Genomic DNA, 24,199 nt, shown 5'->3' with positions numbered 1-24,199 from the left:
TACACATGTGCAATAAATCCTCAAAATTTCAGACAAACACTAATTGAAATAACATAGCCATTTTTATCAAGTAGTATGAACAATGGCATATGAGGTTTGACTGCGAGGTTTCTTTTTTTAAATAGACTTTGTTGGGCCTTGGGTTAACTTTGGATTTCTTCGTGGTTCGACATGTCAGGAATCTCATTGAAAAAGTGAGAGAATCGGTAGGGATGGGTTGGAGCCAAATTGTAAAATTTATAAATAAAATAAGTAAATTTATTTTACTGCTTTTGGTTTAAGTACCGGTTGTACTGGTGACCATCTTTATTATAGCCCAAAAGAACATTTCAACATTTTCTGACCTTATTTTTCAGTCTATAATAACTGTAGCTGTCTCATTTGGAGGCTATATTAATAAGCACCGAAAGGTTTTTTTTATTTTCTGTATGTTTTAACTGATTATGCAGGGGGAAAATATCCCTTTTTTGTGTTTTACCTATGAGTACTCAAAAGTATACACTTTACGAGAAAAACTAACTAAAAAAGCTTTTGGATGCGTCTTCATCACACCTCCCATGATTCTTCTACTAAACATAAGAGCATATTAGTGTTTGACGTTAGACATTGTTCTTAACGAATAAAACTCAAAATCGTTGTTCTGCAGAATATTCCTTAGTGTGCACGTTTTATATTAAGTTCACAAGTACAGGTTCGTACAAGATTTAAGTCCTAACTGTGACATACTGGACCATGTATAGATCAAATGGTTCGATGACTTAGAAAACTCCAACTCTCTGCTCAGTTCTGAATTGGAATGGATGTATTTAATTAAGATCGAGTGTTTCATGTTCAAAGCCGTAATCCAAATCGCCGAGGAGCCCGCGGTCTCACGGGCTTATCGGCCTGCATTGTTGGCATTTTATCAATGGCCTCACAATGACGCAGACTGCGTTCTCAGGTCGACACTTGATAGAGTGTGATACCGGCATTGATTGAGCACAGCTCGTGATATGTTATCACTTGATAACGGGTCACTGTGAATTCAATTTTGTGGGACCGAAGTGAATAACACAATCCCATAATAATCACCGCTCTTGGCATGTTACGAAGTACTTTTGTATTTGTATTTTTAATTACATTTCGTAGGAACTTTTTGTGACTATCATTCTCATACGTGGCAGAACTTCGGAAAAAAATATGACATATCTTCACTATTCACAACTCACACAGTTGTCTCATTATGAATGAAACTTAAGACAGTACATCCTTGAATTTTACATTTAAAGTATCGTTGGACATATTGATAAATTTTTCAGAAATAGTTATTTTGTCACGAGCTTTTAAACTTCGTAATTTTTAAGATTTTAAATGGTCGCAATTTTGAAATTTAATTAACAAATTCAACGAAACATTTTTCTTTGATAGTTCTTGACATCATAAATAATATCCACTAGTTTAGTTACGTGGTTTCAAAAATAGTATTTTTCAAATAAATTTATAGTGCAATGAAATTGTAAACACAACTATATCTATACCACTGGTTACATTTAGTTTTTGGTTCCGAAAACAGATTTCGGAAGGTCATTAAAATTAGGCGCGTCCTATTTTAGCATATCTAATTCTAGCTATACACAAATTTAGATGGTCATCTTCAACATGATGACCTAAGATTTGGGCCTTTGTACTTCTACTTCCTTATCTCCATAATAATGATAAGTCCATATGGTGGGCTTAGTTATTTTATTTTAATCGACTCATTGATTTATTGAGTGTTTGGGAGACTTTTAAAATCATTTTTATGTTTGATTAGCTATTTTTTATAATTACATGGAATATTAACTTTACGGCCTCAATAATATTACACACATTCTGCTTAGAGGAGTGTATTCACGCACCAGGTGTGGGGAACTCGCCCTACTGGGTGCTAGAAATTACCTGCAGCCTACCTCCAAAGAGAGTCCCATTGGAGAATACATACTGTAGGTTTTCCCAGGGCGTGCTCAAGGTCAGAGAAGGTTGTAAAATTCTCTATACCAACACCTCCCCGCCATGCTACAGAGAATCAAAAAGTTCGTTCCCTTCAATAAACGCTAGACCTTCTATCATATCTGCTCCTGGTTAAAATAATTTTTACATCAAGACCCTCTATACTACCTCCGCATTCCTGATCGGAACTGTTATAAATTCAGATCACCACGAACTTCCACCTCCGGTTCTATTGTTCCGGGCCTCAGACAGGGGTCACAATAAATCGCCACTTAAAGGGGTTTAGTTGTATCTAAGCATTTCCAAAATTCGCTACCCTGTCTCGATGTACAACTTAGGGATTTCTTCTTCATCGAAAACTTGAGATCAGTGCTCATCATTTTGATAAATCTCCCCTTACCCCAAAGTCCACACTTGGAAGTGACCTGTTACGCTATTTTCTTGGCAAGGATGTTCGAGAGTTTTCATCAAGAACATCACCATTAGCCTTTACTTGTATAGGGGTGGTGCAGTTAATATTGGAAAACATTTTTGTATGTTGAACTGATAGTTCATTAAGGTTCACTTCCCTGAATACGGTAGTAAAACTTAGGCCTAAATAAAATATAAAAACACCGAAAAAAAACGGCTGAAGATATAAAAATCTAGAACTTACACCGTATGTAGCCTAAACGACTTTATAGCTCTCGTGAGAGACATGATTTAAGAAAATTGCATTTTTATTTTATTCTTTGATAACGAAATTTAATTTTTTATGCACAAACAGGTTACTGTTTAAAGCAAAATATAATTACTTATGTATGGTACATACTTTAAAAGTGCTTTTTTTGTAGAATAAAAAGTTTTTTTACTTTTTCTGTATTCAGGGTAGTTAACTTTTGGTAATTATTGAAAGCAAACTAAAAGAATATATCTGCACTGAACGACCAACCACTGAAAACTGGCAAAAGGCCAATAGTATATCGCGATCGTCATAACAAAAAGAAGATAGTGCCACGTCAGGAAAAGTGTGGGCCTTGATTATTTTTATCTAAATTATTACTAGTTAATTCTAGAAGAACGTCTCAAAACCATACTGTGACTCCACTGGAGGCTCTAGCTGCTGTGTAACTCGATTTCAGATTAGGAGAAATCATTTGGGTCAATTCTTGTTACTGATAACATGGATCACAATTGTTAATTAGGGATCGTTACTTGGCTCAGGAAAAATTCCTCTATTCATTTCATTTTCTCCCATCATCCTCTTTCTCATAGTACCAGAGACTCTTAGAGGCAGGAGAAATTGTAGGCTATATTACCTGTTATTGTTAACTGATATCAGTTTAAATATAACTAGCTACTCTCTGTGTCTGAGTATGTCATTAGGGCTACTATATTAGTAAGTTTTAGTATTGAAGTACTTTATTTTCACTAGGACCAAAGTTTTTTTTTAATATGCCCAATACATTTAAAATTAATAATTTCTTATTAAATAATGGTATATTAAGCTAAAAAAAATCTGGCTTTGAAAATATTGTTGGTTACCAGATTTTTTAAATAAAAAAATGTACTGTTAAAAACATACTAGTATTATCTTACTGAATCTATATTGGCTAGCAGTCAATGTATCATATTGGTTATCATGACCCAAACATCAAAATATTTTCTGAAAAGTATGTTTTTAAATAGAGTTTGACGGAATAAATATTGTTTCCAGATTCAAAAAATGAACTTGTTTTGAGAAAGCCAAAAGTTGCTGCTACTAGTGTCTAAAAAAGCAAACAACCAATATTTTTGAAAAATGTAATTTTTTTTTAAAGATAAAAAATTGTCTTTACCAAAGTCTGAATTTTTTTTAATAAAAAAGTAGTAATCAATTTTTTCTATAATGCAAACAGTTTCAGAGAGTCCAATATTGAATTTATTTTTTTACAATGTAAACTTTTGTAATCCATGGTTATGCATATTGATAGTGTAAACTTTGGACAAATACTACAAATTTCAAATAATTCATACTATAACAATCAGCAATAAAATTTCTGAATATTTCAAAATAATTGAACCATGTGTGTTTTTTGTGTAGGTTTATACTAATATAGGTATTGTTTCACCTAGTTTATTTTTCGGTTTGATACTCCATATGAAATTGTTTTATATATTTTTACTCGTAGTGAGGTGTTAAACAAGGATCCGTACATAGTAAAACTCAAGTTGTTATTTGCTCATGTAAATTTTATTAAACCTATTTTTACATCACTGAATGTATTTTATACATTTATACATGATTATATAAACTGCTTTGGACAGAACTGTATAATTTATGTCACAAACCATAAAAATAAAGTCAAGAAGAAATGTTAAATAAATTATAACAATAAATAATTTCGAAACAAACCTTAATTACAAACAATTAACCTTGTGTAACATTATTACCAATACTTCATCACCGTTTCTAAAACAATATCTTGTTGCATAATTTATTATCTAGTGTTCATTTTTAGTTTATTTTACATTTTATGCTATTCATCAAAAAGTAGACATCAATTCATTAATCATAGTCATGCCAAAACAAATATTCACTTTTTAATTTCAACAACAATAAAAACAACATAGAAACCGGTGAAATACTGGTTGCTCTAGTTAACTGTCTATGAATTCAAAATTTGTCAATAACTTAGACTTACTTATGATATATTCGATTTCCATAAAGTTAATAAAATAAATCTCCATAAATACTGGTAATTTGAAAAGAGATCAATAACTTGGTAATGAACTTTCAGGCCATGAACATCAATATGAGAAAATCAGACCTATCTTTGCTTAGTATGATCATACAAAAATGTTCAATTTAGATGAATAAAAGGCCAAGAAATATTATGCAAGAATACTGTTAACATCCATTAGCTAACAACTAAATTTTCAAATTACCAGTTAACAAATCAGATTGAACAAACTTGTATGAATCTCAAATTATTCCAACCCACTCCCTCTTTAATGAAGCAAAAACAAGTAATGGCTGAACAAATTTGGTGAAAGGCAATGCCCAATACATGGAAGTGTTAAATATCAATACTTTGAATCAACTAAAATAAAATTAGTAACATTATTATTCAACAAAAATTGATCAAATCATGCATTTTAAGCTGTAAAATTGTTTCATAAGCTTGCCAAACACATTGATTAGGTCTAATAAGAAATGCAGATTAAATGTTTTTGATTTTGTATGCTTTTTTTCTTTTTTATAAGACTGAAATCCAATCTAGTTAGATCTAGCCATAAAAATGAATAGATCTAATAAGAAGTACAAATTCCAGTCTGCTATCATTATATTATGCTAAATAAGTATGTTTCCATACTTAAAATTCCGTGAAAAGGAATCCACACAACTGAAATCTGTTCTACATAGATCTAATCATAACAATGATTAGATTTAATAAGATGTGCAGATTTCTTTTTTCACATCTTTTAGGCTTTATGGGGAATTCAACTACTGCATGAAATCTGTTCTTATGAGACCCAATCAGTGTTAAAGACTTAGGGACATTAAATGACTAACTTATTTGTCACAAAGAATTTACGTCACATGCTACTGATACTGCCAGCAGAAATGCCAACACAAAGCTGATACAGATACAAATTACATAGACTACCAGATTATGAGGGTGCGAAATCAGCAATTTCTTATTATGAGTTAACATAATGCTTGTAAAAAGATCTGGGAGTTTCCAAACAGTTCATGTTGAAAGTCAAAAAAGGAATACTGGTAAATTCAAACAGTATCAGGAACAACCTTGTAATACAAGGGCTATAAACATTATGTACACAATAATACACTACAAATGTACATATTATACAAAATTTAAAGTCTTTACATTTAATCTAGTCAATAACGTTTAAGTACAAAATGACAACAAAAGTAAGGTTGGGGCGTCGCAGTTGGCAGTTCATTAACTATCAAGTGCGCCCGACCCAAACTTCCATGACTTAGCATAATAGTAACAGGAACATCATATAGCTTCGTTTATCAAAACAAAACAAATTTATGTAATAAATTAAGATTTCACCCGTGACAATGGGGAAATCGTAACCCCCCCCCCAGCCCCCCCCATATATATTCAATGACATTAAAACGCCCCGACATGCACAACAATATGTAGTAAAAATCAGTCGTCAGCCCAAAAAACTGAGCGCTGTATCTTTCTTGTCCATTATATTTGACTTAGTTTCGTAATGATCACAATGATATAAATATATGTACATACAATCATACATGCACACAATATCACACGACACGTGTCACAGCACGTCTTATCAGTCAGGGCGAACACCAACGAGGTAATAAAGCACAGTTCCAATGAAGGAGTTCTCAATTAAATAAATAATACGAAAGTCGAAAGTCTCTATATTAAGAACGGTAGAGCTAGACTTCGGTCGCTAGCAATGTGTCAGGGTGGTGGGGGAAGTGTTCGTCGATGACGTAGACACTACTTGAAGGTGATAAGACCCCACTACTGGTGTCCTTCTCGTGTGGTCGCTTCAGTAGCGATGAATCACTGCAAAAAAAAAAAAAACAAATATTATTAATTTCTTTGATAGGAGAGATTTTAAATTTTAAAACACTTAATATGTGAAAATCAGTTCAGTTAATGTATTTATATATAGATAATAACATTTTGAAACAGTGAAATTCCGATAGTACAATAAAAAACACTAAACAAAAAAAAAGGAAATTAAGAGTTAGAATTTACGATTAAAGATTAAAATTACATAGGCTACTATATTTTTAACTAAAGTTTTCTTACGGAAACAATTTATAAATCACCAAAGAGCTTAAAACTTGAGGTACACTATTACTTGTACATATAAATATTTTATGAAGAATTTTATATTTTTATTCGGTTGCAATACTGGCCAATGACAAAATTTGATTTCTTGTTAAAGGATTATAACATTACTAATTATTCAAAATAGATGAATATGAAATTTACCTTGCATTGCAAAGTGATGAGTCGACAGAGAGGACTGATATCCTCTTGTCTGAAGGTGTAGACCTGGTCAGGTTATCCAGGTCCTTACAGGACGCCCTGTTGCTCTGTCTGTGCACTGAAGCGTCTGTGTTTAACTGTTTATGTGATCTGCTCCTGTGCAGGGTGTACACTGGAGTATTGTCCACGGGAACTGGTTTTGGAAAGCACAAATTGTCATTTGGCAGCCCTCCCCCGCCGTCTTTCACACAAGGTCCCCAAGTGTTCTTGATCATGTGAGTGTCACCTCTCTTTGCGACACTGCTGTGAACAGCATTCTGTTCGTTCTGCATCCTGGCTTCATCATCTGCTCTTTGCTGCTCTCGTTTTCTTCTTTGTTTCATGCAGACGACCACAACAGCAGCAACAATGACTAGAACTGGAACAGCAGTTGATAAAGTTGCAATGACCACAACATGCTCGGTGGTCAATCCAGAGTCTATTGGTTGAGAAATGTGTTTTGATATGTTCCCAATACTTGCACTTTCTTCGTCTTGACAAACTCTTCCTTTCCATCCACCCACACAGTCACATCTGTAGCCATTAACTCGGTTGACGCACATTCCACCGTTGAGGCACGGATTGGAAGCACACTCATCGATATCAATGCTGCAATCCTTTCCAGAAAATCCAGGCCGACAGGAACATCGGTAATCGTTCACTAAGTTCATGCATATTCCACCGTTCGCACAAGGTTTTGCGAGGCAATAGTCGACCTTCTTGTCACAGAGTGTTCCCAAGAATCCCGGCACACACTGACACCGATAATTGTTCACTAGGTCGATGCAAGTTCCACCGTTCAAGCAAGGGTTGCCGTTACAATCATCGATGTTGGTCTCACAGTTGGTCCCGGTGAAGCCGGAGGGGCAAGTGCACTCGTAACCGTTGACCTTGTCGATGCAGGTGGCTCCGTTGCGGCAAGGGTTGGAAGCGCAATCGTCGATCTGGTGGTCGCAGTCGATACCGGTGTATCCTGGGACACAGTGGCAGCGGTAGCCTGTAGGAGTATCTTCACAGCTCCCTCCGTTCTCACAAGGCTGGTCATCACAGGTCTGAGTCGAGTTTTCACAGTGAGTTCCATGCCAGTTCTTGGGACATTCGCAGGTATAACCGTGTCCAGTGTCCTGCAAAAAATAAATCAAAATAAGTATATTGCATATTACACTCATATTCAATTTACTATATAAATTTATATAGTAATTAAGACTATCAGGAAGTGAAACAAGTTTTTTCACAATGATGTAAATTATGTTATATTTTGATTGTTAATATTTCGTGTACATACCTGACAACTCCCTCCATTGAGACAAGGCTGGTGGGCACAGTCGTCAATCTCCTTCTCACAGTCTGTACCAGTGAAGCCAGGAGGACAGTTGCAGGTGTAGGAGCCTTGCCCGGTGTTAAAACATGTTCCACCGTGTCGGCAAGGTTTGTGATTGGTGCAGTAATTGAGGTCCTGGTTGCAGAAGAGTCCTCCCCAGCCCTCGTTACAGAGGCAGTCCCAGGGCTTCTGGCAGGTACCATGAAGACACCCAGGATACCTCTCGCACTGGTCGCAGAGGGGACCTTTCCAGCCGTTGTGACACCTGTGACAAACAAAACAATATGGTAAGTTGACAATTACGATATTGAAACATTCTTAAGTATATTTTAATAGAAAGGCTAACCTATATTTACTAGAATAAAGAAACGCCGAAGTTAAATATTGAATGAAGTTTTTAACGTTTTGACTAACTAAAATAGTCGTTTAGATTCTTTGACTTGTCCAAATATCAATACTAGATTTGATGATGGAGATCTGAATGTTGCACAACTGTAGAAGATCTGTATTTAGTGAGGAGCAGGAGCAGGACAGGACGCGCGAGAAGGTGTCGGTGTGGGAAAGTGTGCCTTGCCAGCGGGCTACTGGCTGACATAGCAGCGCGGGCATGAGGCTATGTGGCGAGGTGACAAGGTTCCCACGAGACCAGCCAATACAACCCTCAATTTATACAGTACGGCATTCTGGTTTATATCTTTGTCCATTCTCATCATCACCAATTCACCATTGACAGTTTTGGAATTCCAAGAATTGTTTCTATTCTATTCGTTGTATAACAAAGGGATACTTACAGACACTCGTTGGGCTTGTTGCAGTGACCGTGCTGCTCATCACAACCAGGCGCGCACCTCGCTGAAACACACAGACAGACTGTTAGTTACGTCATATACACACACTCCCCTCCGCCGCAGCTGTATGAGCTGACAGCTGTCTCTGCCCCTGCAGCTGCTTCCCTTGGGGCTTTTAATCCTATTGTTTGTCGGTGACGCCGAGCTAGCCACGCCAACTTATTTGGCGGGACTCGATCGGCGTCCCCGAGATCGTGAAAAACGCTTAAAGGTCATGTGACTGAGAAGACGTTTCCCATCTCTAAACGTTTCCCAACAAATTCTACAAAATGTTTCCAAAACCTTACAATTAAATACATGCAATAAATTACGAGAACACTTTTTAATGGCTAAATCAATAAAAGCGCCCGAAGTAAAAGAAGGTATTTACTGAAGGCTCGTATAACGAGAACTGGAGCTGAAAGAACAGATCGCATGTTCGCTTGCCATCACCGCCCCAGGAGAGGCACACAGTGGCTGTCACGTGACCGCTATAATTGCCGACCTAAACGTCCATAAAAGCGCAACAGTTTTTGTTTACCTGGCGCGGCGTTAATCTCCAGCCTACTGTCGCGCACGACTTGGCACCGGTAACGCTCGGAGTTTGGACAGGGTCCAGCGCATTGTTGAGACTTCAATTACAGGCATTCAGAAAACTTAGCTCGTTCGGAAAAGCGTCAATAAAATAAACAGTGACCACGTAAAGAGTCTCAGAACATACAGAATATCCCGATTTCCCCCGGGAATAATCGGGTGAATAAGTCGTCTTGGAGGATACAAACGAGACGCAGTGATGTTATGATGGCTGCAGCGGATGATGGGGGTCAGGGCAGCGCGGTCGAGAGGCGAGATCACGAACTATTAATCCACTTCCTCCGACTCGCCTGCTCCACTACCATAAGAGTTGACGGTTTCCTGAGCAATGAGGCTGGGCAGATTGCGGGGCCGCGGTCGTGGGAACGCTGCGAGAGCACCTGGATTTATGGTAGGCCTAGTGCCGAACCGATTAACCGCGACCCTAACGCGTACTGAATGAAAACTGAGTGGGTAAAAATTCAAAATCTACTTGAGCCAGTACAATTGCATTTAAAAGTACTTTTGATGGAATCTTCTAAATTTCTTACCCAGTGCTTTCAGCCTCTTATTCGAATAACAGCTTAATCTAGGCAGAAGTAATGGTCCATAAACTCACGTTTGGTGCAATAGTCTCCCTGCCAGCCGTCGGAGCAGACTCGGTCACCCTGGGGCGAGCACGTGTAATGGCCGAATTGGTCGTTCCTGGGGCGACAGAGGTTGGCGCATCCGGGCCCGTAGTAGTGTTCGTCACACATGACACGGTACTCGTAGCTCAGAGCGGAGTGCGAAGACTTGTCCTCCTCCTCGTGCCATTCCATCCCTACGTCCAGCCACTGCTGCGTGGTCAGCCGCGTGATCAGCGTCTTGCTGCCGACCCCTGGAACACAGAAACACAATTCATGAGCATTGGCAACCCATCTTACTACAGAATCAAAATGTAAATCAACATAAATGTGTAACTTCTCTGCGTAGACACAACCCAACAAACCCAACTGTTCGCATCAGCGAACCCATCGTACACTGATGAAACAGCCCCAATAAAGCAGGCATACCAGAGTAACAGCGTCTATGAACGAGATGGGGGGCAGCTCGTCATTCAGAGGCGCCCGGAAAATTCGTGTGGTCGGGTGAAAAAAGAGATCCAAAGCGGCGACTGGTTTTAACTACCGAGAGCGAATGTTTTATTACATAGAAGCGAACGCGAACACGGGAATGAGACGCGGGAATTACAAAAACAGAACAATATACGCGATATTCGGGTGAGGAGATGCCATTGCCGACACGGTGATGCCAAGGTTGCCCCCCCTCCCTCACCGCACCTGGCCTGGCTCCGTGAGAGCGAAATTAAAGTTGCCAGACGATGCTGACGTCACGCGCCGGCTTTATAGTGCGCTAACAACGTATATACACCGACCGGGCAAGTGGGCATAATCAGCTGATTGACTCGCATTGTTGGGATGACAGAAGACACCGACTCCCCCCCCCGGCCGGCCCAAGTTTGGCTATGTTTTGATTTCTCCACTTCCATTCTATCCGCACGAAGGTTTTCGGTTGAACATTGCCGGTTTCTGTAGTGTAAGAGTATTTTATGTCGCAGAAAATACTAACCCGTCTAGTCAACTAAACTAAAACAAACACTTTTAAATTTGTTTACTGACAACTATGTTCTATGATCAACAAAATCAGTATAATTAAATACTTTTTTAAGTAAGCTAAACTCATTTTAAATGTTCTAAACCGTGACAAAAATACTAATATACTACTAATAATAAAATTCATAGTATCGGTAGCTACTAATATACTTCATATTAACAAAGGAAGTAATTTAACTTCAAGTTTATGATTCCTAAAAAAAGTTTGAAAAATCGTTGCCGACAGTAAATTGGTCTGGAGCTGCAGACAGATAGGAGTCCTGATGAGACATAAAGGCGGCAATGTGGAAATGAAGAAGCGAGAAAGTTTCCGTTAGTAGAAGAAACCTCGGTACAGTATATGATAATGCCATCGATTCCCACGGTACAACTTGTTGCCGGGATTAGGTACACTCTGTGCGCAGTAAAGTGAGCATTACCCGGCGATCGCATCGCCGTCGGGGGACCCGACTGTACGGCTCGCCCATTGACAAACAGCCAGCAGGTCCACCGGCACCGTTCCGGACTGTACCTATGGTCCGATAGACACGGCCATACTTCTGCAGGTGCACTCCTCGGACCAGTTCTTCTCCCTGACTCTCGACTCCTCTGCCTCGGTCTCCACTACTGCTACATCACATCGCACTGCCGTCAACAAGCGAGTCCAAGCTTGTGCAGAGTGTACCGGTATGTCCGAGAGTTCGGTCAAGTCTCAAACGTGAAGAATAAAAAGAGTGGTGGGTGAATAACTTTTCGTTTCCGCGAAATAAAACTCAGAAAACTATGTAGACCGTAAAATGTCAAAAACCGAGAATTCCCAAAATATTCAATTATTATTTCTAACCAAAAAATTTGGTACAGGGTGCGAATTTAAATCGCAGAGTGTATAATATTAAGAGTGATTGCATAACAAAAGGATAACTCTGGATCCGCCAAGACATACCCGAGGCAGAAGCTAACACGAGAAGAAAATGTATAAAAGGAATAGCTGGAGTGAAGAGTTGTTGAACAGGATGCCTAGGTGAAGTAGTCGAGAGCCGAGAGTAGTGCCTTGCTGCAGACCTCGGAATGCCATGGGCAGGTTCAACCTGAGGTTAGTTATGCTCCATTGACTCCCGGCCTGTTGCACTTCAGCTCGCTCGCTTGATGCATTATTGATAAACCACCGTCTACATTAATCAGGGCTGCGAACTTTAATTAAAATACTTCGCGATACTAGAAGAAACCGACATGGCGCCGTCAATTTTAACGGCTGTCTTCTTCCACTTCGTCGAGACCTTTCCCTGTTTTCTACGCTCTAGTTGTGGCTGGATTTCACGTCCAAAACCGTATTAAGTTGATAATATCTTCACACCCACGGCAGACAATGTCCAGAACGATAATCCGTTTGCATCTTAAATCGAATGAAATTCTCAAACTACGCATGACCGGCGTCGACAAGATTTACCAAGACGAAGAATGCAATAAAAGCGAGCCTTGTTTGCTCTTTTATTCAAACAATATTGGACATTCTCATTGTGCGAGTGGAATACAGAATGAGGCCATAAACTGGCGAGTATCTTGTATCTCTTTGAACATTTTACAGCTCTTGAATAAATAACGCCGGGCTTCGGACGATTCCCATTCACTCACTCGTATTATGACTTCAGCTATCTATAACGTTTTTTACTGTTTTAAGTAACAGCAACGATAAGGCCAAAGATAGGAAAAGCAAATAAGATTTACTACCGTGACTCGCCTCTACAATATAACATTTGTAAGGCACAAGCGTGTAAAATTTGAGAAAAATACGATCGTACTTAGCTACTGAGTCATCCATGTCATTTTCAAAATCCAGATCTTTGCTATGCCAATTTATCTTACTATGAAGACCGCGGGGACGATTGTGAACAACATTAATTGAGCCAGCACGAAGTACTTGCTGTTGTAGTAAAACAGTGTGCAGTAAGAACGGTCAATTACGGTAAGAGGCGGCCGAACAGTACCGTCAATGCACCGCTGTCACTTTTTGTCGCTAACCCTATTTTCCAGCAGGTTGGCTCCGTTCCGACCCGGTGCTCCACACACAAAAACAATGGCAGTTTCGGCAGCGTACAATTTGGAAACATAAAGCATTTAGTCACCGCAGTAGTAGTGAGCGGACGGGAGCAGGAGCGGAGTCAGCCAGCGCCGGAGGCAGCGAGGAGAGTGGGAGGGGGGGAGCGAGAGAGAGGGTGGGAAAGTCTCCGTTCGAGGCAAAAATGAAATGACGTGCAAGATCCTACCGGGCCGGAGTCGAGGCCGGGGCAGGCTCACAAAGTATACGATGCAGCGAGCACTGCTGCACGCTCCGCCCATTTTATTAATAGCCATAACGACTGAGGATCGTGAGCTATTGTCTCTGTTATTATAGCCCGGACCGGCTATTACATCCTACCCTACCCTCACATTCATAAACACCGGCGAGCCGGCTAAAAAATCCACCCGGTTTTTTCTACACGGGTCCGGGTACAGTCGAGTGAAAATCTGCGCGGTGCACCACGACGGACACCTGGCCCCGGGCGGCTCGAGTTTCGTCCCCAGGAAGTAGGCCCGGTCACCGGAAGAACCCCAGCTGCCAAACACATGTCCCACGACCTTAGAACGGTCGGAAGGTGGAAGTACGGACCGGTCAATATTTTGGCACATGTGGAGTCTCTATGTGCTGACCATAAATACCTCGACAATATTCCTTGCCATGTTCCGCCTCGGGGAATCCCGGACTCGGAACCCCGGCGGCCTGTACGGCAACGGCGGGGCAATAGATCAGGTCGCTGGGTGTGGGCTTCCGTGGGAACAGAGCTCAAGGTCGACCCGACTCACATGTCACTGATAACACACATCTGGTCGATCTATTCTGATAAATGAGCTAAGCTAGACTGATAGTGAGATGGTTACTTACCAGTGGTGTTGGCGTTGTCATGCCACGCTTCCACGATCAGAGAGAAGGTGCCCTGAAATCAGAACAAGGGCATCATTATAAATCGGCACCGACTGTTTATCAACTGGTTGACATTAATGGAAATGATAACGTTACAGACAGTTCTGCAGTACGGTTTACTGGCGGTAATAAATCGATTGTGTAACTGTCGCCGGCTTGGTACACACAACAGCAGCTTACTGTGCTAGACAGACGGTTTAATTGCGTTTCTGTGATAACCGACTGCAACTAGATACACGTGTAACACTCGTATGATTTACTGGCTGTATTTATTACTTATGAAACTGTACTTGGAATGTTATTAATTGCCGACATACAGCAGACCACTAATTCCTTCACTTGCACCTGCGTATGACGCAAACAACGTACTGTGTCAATGTTAACACACCAAGATAATTAACTACACTATTATATTAAATTGTTAAGGTGGGTCTTCAACAACTATTCCATGAGCATAACGTGTAACAGCATCTTTAAGTATTAAAACAAATTACAAACAATGGAAAAGAAGTGTAAACAGAAAATTGACCGTTACAATACAGCAGAACATGTCTGTAAAATCTTATGTGTATATACCTAAGTACCTTAATTTAATTACTTAATACTAGTCATTTTGAACAAATTAATCTAAAAATTAACTATTGAACTAACAACAAACAGTTGGCACACCAAAGCGCACCAATCCTACATTTTGAGTGAAGAGGTTTGATAATGGTTCAATCACGATACATCTATCTGATTGTCCTACAAGCATGAAACGGCGGCACGGGCGTCAACCACAGGTCCGCGATCATGAGAGGCGGAGGACTGGTGAAACGAGCGTGCGTGAATAATGCAAGAGTACCGAGTCGTAGACGAATCCATCATAGACCAGATTGGAGGGATAAATTGCGAGGGACTCCGATGAATGGGAACCACGAGAACCGGTTGCACGTCCTCTTTCCGGCCATTCCGGGCCCGGCCGGTTAATGTTAATTGAATGTTCAACAAGTGATCCACAAAAAATGGGTGGCCAGGACGGCACAAAGGTACGGCGTCCGTGCCGTGGCCTGCGCGACCAGTTCCATTTCAAAACGTGTTTTAAAGACGTAAACGTACGGCTCCGATCCCGACGTGTTGGGCGAAGCGTGAACTACGGCGAGAACCTGTCCGGACTGGACTGGATGTTGAGGATTATTTTGGCTGCAGCGCCAGTGATACTCTTCGTACCCTACACTTCGGTAGTCTTCGTACGTCTGTTCTACACAACACTCAAGCCAAAACCAAAACATTTTTGGGATTTTTCTGAGTGGTTGAAACATATTTTGAAGCGTCCAAGAACGCACCAGGGATTTGATCATCATATAAAGCCCAAGAGCATATTCATACAAAATTAAAAGAACTAGAATGCTTTCCTACTTCTGATACGACACCATCGGATTAAAACTAATAACAATAAGAATATCATGTCGGGTAGTAAATAAACCTAATATTAATTTGACTATTTGAAAACAAAAACCTTGTTGAAAACGTCGATACGCTGGTTAGTAGAACAGCAATAACAGTACTAATGAGTGAAATTTGCTTAGTAAGTTTGTTCACAGAATATTATGGGAGTACTAGTCTAGAAAAGAACCGCGGACACCATTGACGCAAAGTTAGCAAGCTTGTGTACCATTCCGGGTAAGTGTTTGACAGTCGACAAGACGCTGCTGCAGACTTCTAGGAACCCTATTGACTGACACAGTGGCTCTAGCATTCCGGCCGTGCCCATTGGCTTCAAGATCCGGCCTTTGTTCCATCCCGCTGCCTCGGGAGACGAAGTCAATTCGTTGAACCTTCCACTGAGTTGTGATTACAGTGTGGGTTCCGCAGTTTCTAGGCTTTCCGTTATAAAATATTTAAAATTGTTGTTTATAAGGATTTTTGTGGATCTAATGTTTAATTAGGTGACGTAACCAAACTGAGAAAAGCAAATGAAGATATCAAAGAGGAAAGAAATAGTGATAATAATAAATCAATTATTAGTAATACCAAACGACGTTAAAGCAAATTGTAATCCACTAAACCAACAGAGGACGGATGAATGTCCGAAGGATGAGAAGAGGAGGAAGTTGCGTGGGGCAGGTAAGCTATAAACAGGAGGAGGTACGCTAGCAGTGAACAGGCAGGCAGCAATGTGCCAGATTAATTGGACCCCAGGGCACGACAGGATTTCCCACGGCTCGAGCTCGGCTAGGCTGCTCGGTCGCTACGCCACCGCGCCGCTACGCCGCGCCACCATCCATCCACCTTCACTCGGCTAAGCTTACTTCGTTTACATCATTATATCAATGTCCTTGGATTAAATCATTTTTTGAGTTAAATGTACGCAACACCTATTTTCTGTACTGATTTGCTTATATTTATTTCACAAGTTATTCATTACCTAGGCTAGTAGCTTATGCATGACTATTTTCTAAGTTACAGCCTACATGATAAACGATTGTACTCCTAAATAAAACTATTAATTTTCCTATTATACAATTGAAACGTGAGAGAATGTCTTATATAGAACAATATCACCGTAACTTAATAAAATTATGAAGAACTTAATATTTATGACTCCAACACTACGTATAAACTTTTAACATGTTCTATGTAGTAGGTACTTTTAAAGATCATAATCTGTTAATTTTAGTGTCATTTCTGGTATTGAATGTTTTCTAATTAACTATATTGGCAGTTACTTGGAACTAAAACAACGTAAAACAAAGACGAAAACGTATGTTTTAAAAGTTAAATTAATTAATGATTTACTAACTTGATAATTTGCTATATAATTTAGGCCTAAATAACTTTAGAAGGCTTAAATAATTAATGTTCAAAACTACTGTACGTAAAAAGGAACTTCTTAATCGCCAATATTGTACCGCCTACTAATTATATTAGTGTATGTGTTGGACATATAGTATAAATACTTATTCAATGTTAAAAGTTGAAAAACTATTACTACTACTAGTTTTATCTGTTCTAAATAAATATGATTGATTACTATTAAAGGTCAGCGGTATCGAGGTAACTTTATATGGGAGAGATAGCACAAACGGCAATGAAAAACGACATATTAGAAGGGATTACTTAAATATATCCAAAGCGGACAACAAGAAGTAGGGGTTTTCACTAAAGGAAATGGCGAAACTCAACATAACTCTGTAATGGGACCGTTTCTGGGCGTATTTAAAAAATAACTCAATAATTGCTGTATCGAGACATGTCAAAATCTAAACATGGGTCGCTTTGTAACCGATAGTTAAAAAATTTGGAAAATTGCCGGATTCGCGGAGAACAGCCGCATTTCACGGGATGACATCATAATGGGCCAAACCGAGAGCTATAGTTTCCGCTAATGGGCGAGGCCGGGGGTGCAAGTGTTACAATTATCGACATTTTTAATTGTAGACCGAGGTAGGAAGGAAGGGCCAGGCCGGCAGCAGGCTACCCGGCCCACGCCACGGTACCTACCCGACTCATTTCAAATTCTGACTGCGAAAGCGTCAAGGCCTCGACGAGGACGGGCTGTGAATATCATGTTGAAATATAACAAGACTACGGTATGAATAACAATAAACTGAAGGTTCAATGGAACCCGTGAGAACGCCTGGTAATTGGTGGTATGCGTGCCAACTTCCTCGAGCACACACTGACGCACACGCACAGTCGCACATAACCTATATTTTAGTGGCGCTTAAGCATAATCGCCCATTACGATTCCAGGTAGACTATCTCGCTTAATGGCCGTCAAGAATCGGTCGGCAAAGTATTCGACAATTAACAGTCTCAACTGACCTACACTAAACTCTCTAGGGATGACGGTCTGTGCAGTCCAGCGGAAAGGAATTTCAAATCAATGTTCAAAGACCCCAGCAAGAAGTTAAGAGAATTTTTGTTTGTAGAGACGTTTCTTATTCCGTAAATAAAATATGTTTAACATTTAACAACCATGATGTAAGTTTGCCGTTTTTCATAAATTGCAACAAAAATAAAAATTTGAATAAGAGTAATTCATTAATAACTTTTGACTGTAACAAATATATATTTCCAAAGATTGAAAAGTACGAGTTTACGGGTAGCATTACCAGTAAAAGAAAAATAAATAAATTAGTTTACCAATTGTGAAAACGTGTAAAAGGACGTTGACTTGTGAAAGCAAAAATGCTTCTTGGGTGACGACAGGACCCATAACAAGAACAAAGTCCTGTTAGGCCTACCGTCACGGTAGTACCAGTACCGTGCAAGTCGAAAGGGAGAGTCCAGAATGGTTCTAGGAAAGTTCGCTACCGAAAAGAAGGTGAGGGATGCCTGACGAATCATCAACAAGTGGACAAAAGTGCGCAGTGATGGGTTTACAGCGGGGTCCTCAGCTACCGCCGGGACCGCGGGGTTCCAGGAGTCTTCTGTGCGTGTTGTCAACGTCGAGGACATTGTCTCACCGTTACACGCTCGTAAATACGGGATGTCGTTGTAAATCCAGCGGGCAATAAAACGTCGATAGCCGAGCCTAATAGTTTTATGACGTAGAGACGCGGGTCCGAGTCGTACACGACCTCTGAATCAGAGCGGGGTTAAGGGTCAATTAGAATCATTAGGAGAGGAATTATTCGGAGATGAGTTTACCGCGATCCGGTGACGTACGCGTACTATCGTACCAAGTACCGTTGACTGTTGACTCCCCTCACTTCGACAAGTCACGTGAGGAGCACGCGAGGGCGGAGCCACCACCGGATAAATACCTCTACTTGCGTCCCTCCGGCGACCACCCGACACGTGAAAAATCCGACAAACCGGCACTTGCGATCGATTGCAAAAAAATCGATAGAACCAGCAGCCACCCCTCCGCGCCATCTGGCACCCCTCGCTATTGTAACAATGGGACCTGGTTTGTATAGCGCACTGCACATCTGCCGCAGTAAAACATGGCATAAAATCATTAGCTGCATCTGCTCTTGGCCATTTAAATTTTGCCGGTGCCAAAACAGCAGTTGGCGCACTCGCAAGCTTTCAGCTAGTATAGACTTTCTCAATTACGGCACTGCTCTTGATATAAATTAATCTCAATTTGTAAACGCATAGCACCCCATATAATTTCTGTTAGAGCCTGCTGAATTGATCACAAAAGTTGTACAAATTATGACTGAATTAATGGAAGAGCACAGAATTTACTACTAATGCTAAAATTAGTAATTTTACTAATACTAAAAGTAAAATTGATAATTTACCTAAGCTCTGACTCATTTACGTGGCAAAACAACTAAAATTGGAAATTGGTTTTTTACTGAACCTTTATCATTCTCTCGCAGGAACCAAGATGTTGTAACAATATAAGCTAACTTCAATTCGGAATAGTGATTTTTAGCTTCAAAAGCTGAATCAGACTTTTTGCCTTTATTGACTTTGCTCACACTACCGAGGTAAAAGGTTTTGGACCAGATTATGTTGTTTTATACAACGAGACATCGTCAAAACTTGCAAGAGTCTCAGGGTCGAGGAAGTGAACTGTGAGCAGCTGGACTTTGGAGGTACCTGACTAGAACTGACAAAGGGCAGCTCTAAGTGTCTGGCAGAAGTTTTTGCCCGATCATCTGTTCTGTTGGGGAGTGTGGGAAGAAACCCTCTGTCAATGAGTGGGAACCCCGGCTTGCTACCCAGCATCCTGAGCTCATCGGCCGGCCCGACCCGCCTTCTGTCAAACAATCTTAGTCTTTCAGCCCGGCCGTCAAAAACCCTTTTCAACGACCCTGGAGATCCTTGATGGGCCCTGTGTTGATTTATTCTCAACGGATTAGGACCCTTCATAATCGATTATCATCCCGACGCAATTAGAAACCTCTTGTTTTTAGGATCTCATTCAGGCAAAGAAAAGGAACTTAGCGTAACTAAACAACCCTTAGCAATCTATCTAACCTAGAATACAATAATAGGTACTCACCGGCCAAGTGAAGTCGAAATTGAATCTGATGGGGTTCTTGAATTCTTCCTTCTTGGAATCACTTAACTGAACTGTATTCTCGCCTAACACTGGGGTTATGACATCACCAAAGGTGCACGGGGAGGTGGTATCTATCTTAACCTGGTAATGCTTGAGGCAGATCCTGAACCTAGTCCTACAAGGGCCTGTACAAGGATCGGTCCTCTCGCCACTACAGCACTGTCCCGCACTGTCCTTGCCGAACTTGTTGACGAAGGACTTGAGGCGCAGCTCGAACACGCCGGAACAGTGGGCCTGGAACAACATCAGACAGTTAGGAACGGAAAACACTTCAAGTTAGCAGGAAATAAAATATTAAACACTGCTGCTGTACATGAAAGAATAGTCATAAAAATATAAAATGTAAATTAGTTCAAAATAGTGAATGAAAATTATAAAGGTGTAAATGCACTAATTATAGTTTATAAAGATTTTAAAATGTAAACATATTTATTTTACTAAGTGTTATTTTTTATTTCAAATATGTTATTTATACCAAGACATTTATGACGTCTTACGACTATATTACCAGGAATTTAATACATCAGATTTCATGACATGTCATTTTGTCGCAGGAAAATTAAATATTATATTATATATTTATATGATATGATATTCATTATAACGATGTTGTCGAATCGTTGTGAATTTAAGTTATTATTCTAACAGAATTAGATTTATAGCCTTGTTCTAATTATTTTATTGCTTAGCTTAGTTATTTGATGTATTTTTACACCTAAACAAGAAACCTGATAAAAGTTTACACCACAAAAGTGGGTAAACCCGGCGCGACCGTGGTTGTTACATCGCGTCGACGCGTATATCTCGCTAGACTCGAAAACACAAGACGTGTCCAACATAAATAACCGAGTTCAATGGAAACATAAAACGAGACCTAGGCATTCAAACATTCGCTGCAGAGAGAGAAACGCGTAGCGCGGTGATTTATTTTTAATCCCGTCCCGAAATCTTCTTAGTCTACCGCCGCGCCGGAGACAAACTGCCCCTCGGAACGCATGTGGCAGAATTACGACTGGGGAAACGTTCTCCGATCGAGTCTAAAGTAAACAAGTGCGACCCGAGTAAATAGAGTTCTAGTGCTATTTCATCCTGGTGGAATTATTCTAAAAATACGGGCCGTGGACGGAAGGCAGCTGCCCGAGCTACAGCTGGTAGGCAGGTGTACAACCACCGTCCGTGGCATTGTCCCGTCCACCTACTGTAGGTGCGATCATTTCAGCCATTGCATCGAACACTATCACTTGAAAACTGCAATTTACAAATAGGCTGACGTTTTATTTAATTGTGAATTATAAACTTTTCCTTGACTTGATTTTATACTCGATGATTTTGTAACTGTACGATTTTTACTATTATGTCGGTCTAGGCTAGACAACACTGATAGCGTACCGTAAAGTTAATTATATCAACTGTATGTTTTATTCCTAATAATCCTGAGTTTATTGATGGAAAGACAAGTCAAGACAGTGAAATACAATGATGCTCATGAAAATACAATTCTTTGTTGAATATTTTAGAATTGAACAGTTTACGATTCAAAAATTTAAACCAAATACAGTAGTGACTTATGAAATCATTATTGTGAATTTGTGGAATCAGATTAATGATTCTTTGAAATGTACACGATTTGTTCATTGAAAAGTTTGTATATTCTTTAAAACGAATTGATTTTATTTTTAATATGCCTAACTTGTATTGTAACGTAACTACTTTAAAACTTGTTACAAGTTTCGAGAAGAGGCAGGCGTATTGTTAAGATCCATGAAGCCCCAGCATCAAACATACAGATTTACTACAATGCCAAACGAGAGTACTTGAGAGGTTCCACTGAAACTAAACGTGGTAAGGTATTTAAAAACCTTTTAAGAGGTTAATCGATATCACCTTTCTCGAGGATGCTCGGGACATGAATGGAGGAGAGATAATTAGCGCCGACCACATCACTCGTAACGAGGCCAGCCCGCTGGATGCAATTCATACGGCATTAACGGCGAGAATTAAACGTGCCGGCTGTGATAACGTGAACGTGATGTCTCGGACGGGCGGGTGACTGTGACAGTCGGAGGCCGTGGGACCGAGACTACGGCTACAGGTGTGCTGTTGTGCCGTCCGTGTCATCCGATGTGCTAAAATTAGGCTGCCGGTGACACAGAAACCAATATCGCGAATAAAAATACTCGCTGCCAATAAAGACTTTGAGGAGAGACAACATTTGCCCCTTCCAACTGACCAAGTTTCTCTTCGACCGACGAGACGTTCTTTGGGTTCGATCCCGGCAGCGAAACTCAAAAAGAAAGTGGGTTAACTACGACTGCAGATTGACGTCTTCAGATGTATCAACGGTTTTGTTTTTTGAAACAACAGAATTAGAGTTGGCACGATAAGATAGGTCTATTAATATTTCTCTTTATATTATTAGACCTCATTCGACGCTTCATCAGTGTTGATTGTTTATCTGAGCATTTCGTTCGTTTTAAACCGGTTAACCTATAGAATAGTCGGTCCGAAATAAAAGAGGTTATAAATTTAAATGGTGATTTCATTTGTAAATAGTCTTAATCCTGCATTATTTGGAAGATTAAAATTTGTTTCATTGTCAAGTAATTTAAAAAAATGTTTATTAAAACATTTTAAACTTATCATATTGTATATTAAAAAAGAACAATTAGTTTTGGCTGTTCTAAATTTTTCTTCGCGATTCCAAACCTCGTAGCAACAAAAATCTCTGAGAACAAAATTTAAATCATCGAGACACAAAGGCACAAGAAAAGGCTTGATTATTCTAAACATTGCGGCAGGTCAAGTCTTTACTTACTTGGTTGAAGACGGCCAGGATGATAAGGGAAGATATCCAATGCATGATAGAAGAGGGTTTAAACACTAGTAAAAAAATCTTGGCGTAAGATAACAAGATTCACAAAATTACTTTAACCTGGGCCACGCCATCAGGCTAACAACACTAGCACAGCACTGCACACGCGTTATCCAGTCACTCACGACACTGCACTATAATTATTTACAAGTGAGCCGAGTAGACGATATCCATGATCACACTGTCGGCAGCGCAGCGAGGTTAGGTACGCGTGTTCAGGAGCGCGTCACAGGACTGACTGAGGAGTACAGCGCGTCCCTGGTGGGCAGGCCGGTCAACTAGGGTAGTGCTCGCAGCTGCCACCAGAGTTCACCACCGTGCGGCAGATGTACACCCCTCGCTTGGGGCAGCTGGCGGCTAGCGTCTTGTTCACTACGTCACACCCCACCACCACCGGCACCACCACCACCACTTCCACCACGCTGCCTGGCACGCGTCCGTGACGTACGGCAGATGTGACGTCATATGTTGGACAACTGTTGATTAACCACCACTGGCGGTATGACGGCTGTACTCAAACAATGACATGAAGTTGAAATTTTCGACTTCTTGACCAAGTTACCAGTAAACCATATTTTTCTGACAACTTATGAAACGACCGTTTAAATATAGGTACCCGATTGTGGAGAGGTAAAAGCTTCAATCCAACAAGTCCAAAAAAGTAAACCTCTAGATCTAAACTCATGATATATTATACGGGGTTTTAAGGAAGGGATCCGCAAACGCTCCCTCCAATCTGTTCTACCAAAATAATAATACCTCCTAAAAACGATATACATTCAATAATAAATTTTTATTATAACTATTTGCAGATTTTATGTGGTCTTAGTTATAAAAACTTTTCAGTACGGGAGATAAATTTGCATTAACCACCTCCATAACACTCATGTACAATACAGGAATAATTATCTGATCGAATTAGGAGGGTTAGCCCTTTGAATTGTGATGTTCGAAGATACTCAGGGCTGTCCTTAATTCAGATTCCTACATTTAATTATCCCATTGTACGATGGACACGCTAATATAAAAGTAAAA

The 24,199-nt window shown here is 40.1% G+C and overlaps 1 protein-coding gene across 1 annotated transcript; it reads right to left on the bottom strand.

Annotated features, from left to right (window-relative positions):
* Positions 1-4,161: 4,161 nt before the first annotated feature.
* On the bottom strand, positions 4,162-23,406 carry LOC124360092 (neurogenic locus protein delta). Its single transcript, XM_046813390.1, has 8 exons — positions 23,108-23,406; positions 20,233-20,526; positions 14,247-14,298; positions 10,312-10,572; positions 9,084-9,144; positions 8,257-8,557; positions 6,936-8,095; positions 4,162-6,500 (listed from the first exon to the last, which is right to left on the bottom strand). Exons 1-8 carry the CDS (start codon positions 23,150-23,152, stop codon positions 6,368-6,370), a joined length of 2,307 nt encoding a protein of 768 aa, XP_046669346.1. The 5' UTR covers positions 23,153-23,406; the 3' UTR covers positions 4,162-6,367.
* Between the last annotated feature and the right edge of the window lie 793 nt (positions 23,407-24,199).

Source organism: Homalodisca vitripennis, chromosome 4 (assembly GCF_021130785.1).
Source record: "Homalodisca vitripennis isolate AUS2020 chromosome 4, UT_GWSS_2.1, whole genome shotgun sequence".
Taxonomy (NCBI): domain Eukaryota; kingdom Metazoa; phylum Arthropoda; class Insecta; order Hemiptera; family Cicadellidae; genus Homalodisca; species Homalodisca vitripennis.
Note: the sequence above shows the minus strand (reverse complement) of the source record. Positions and strands in the feature narration are given on the sequence as shown.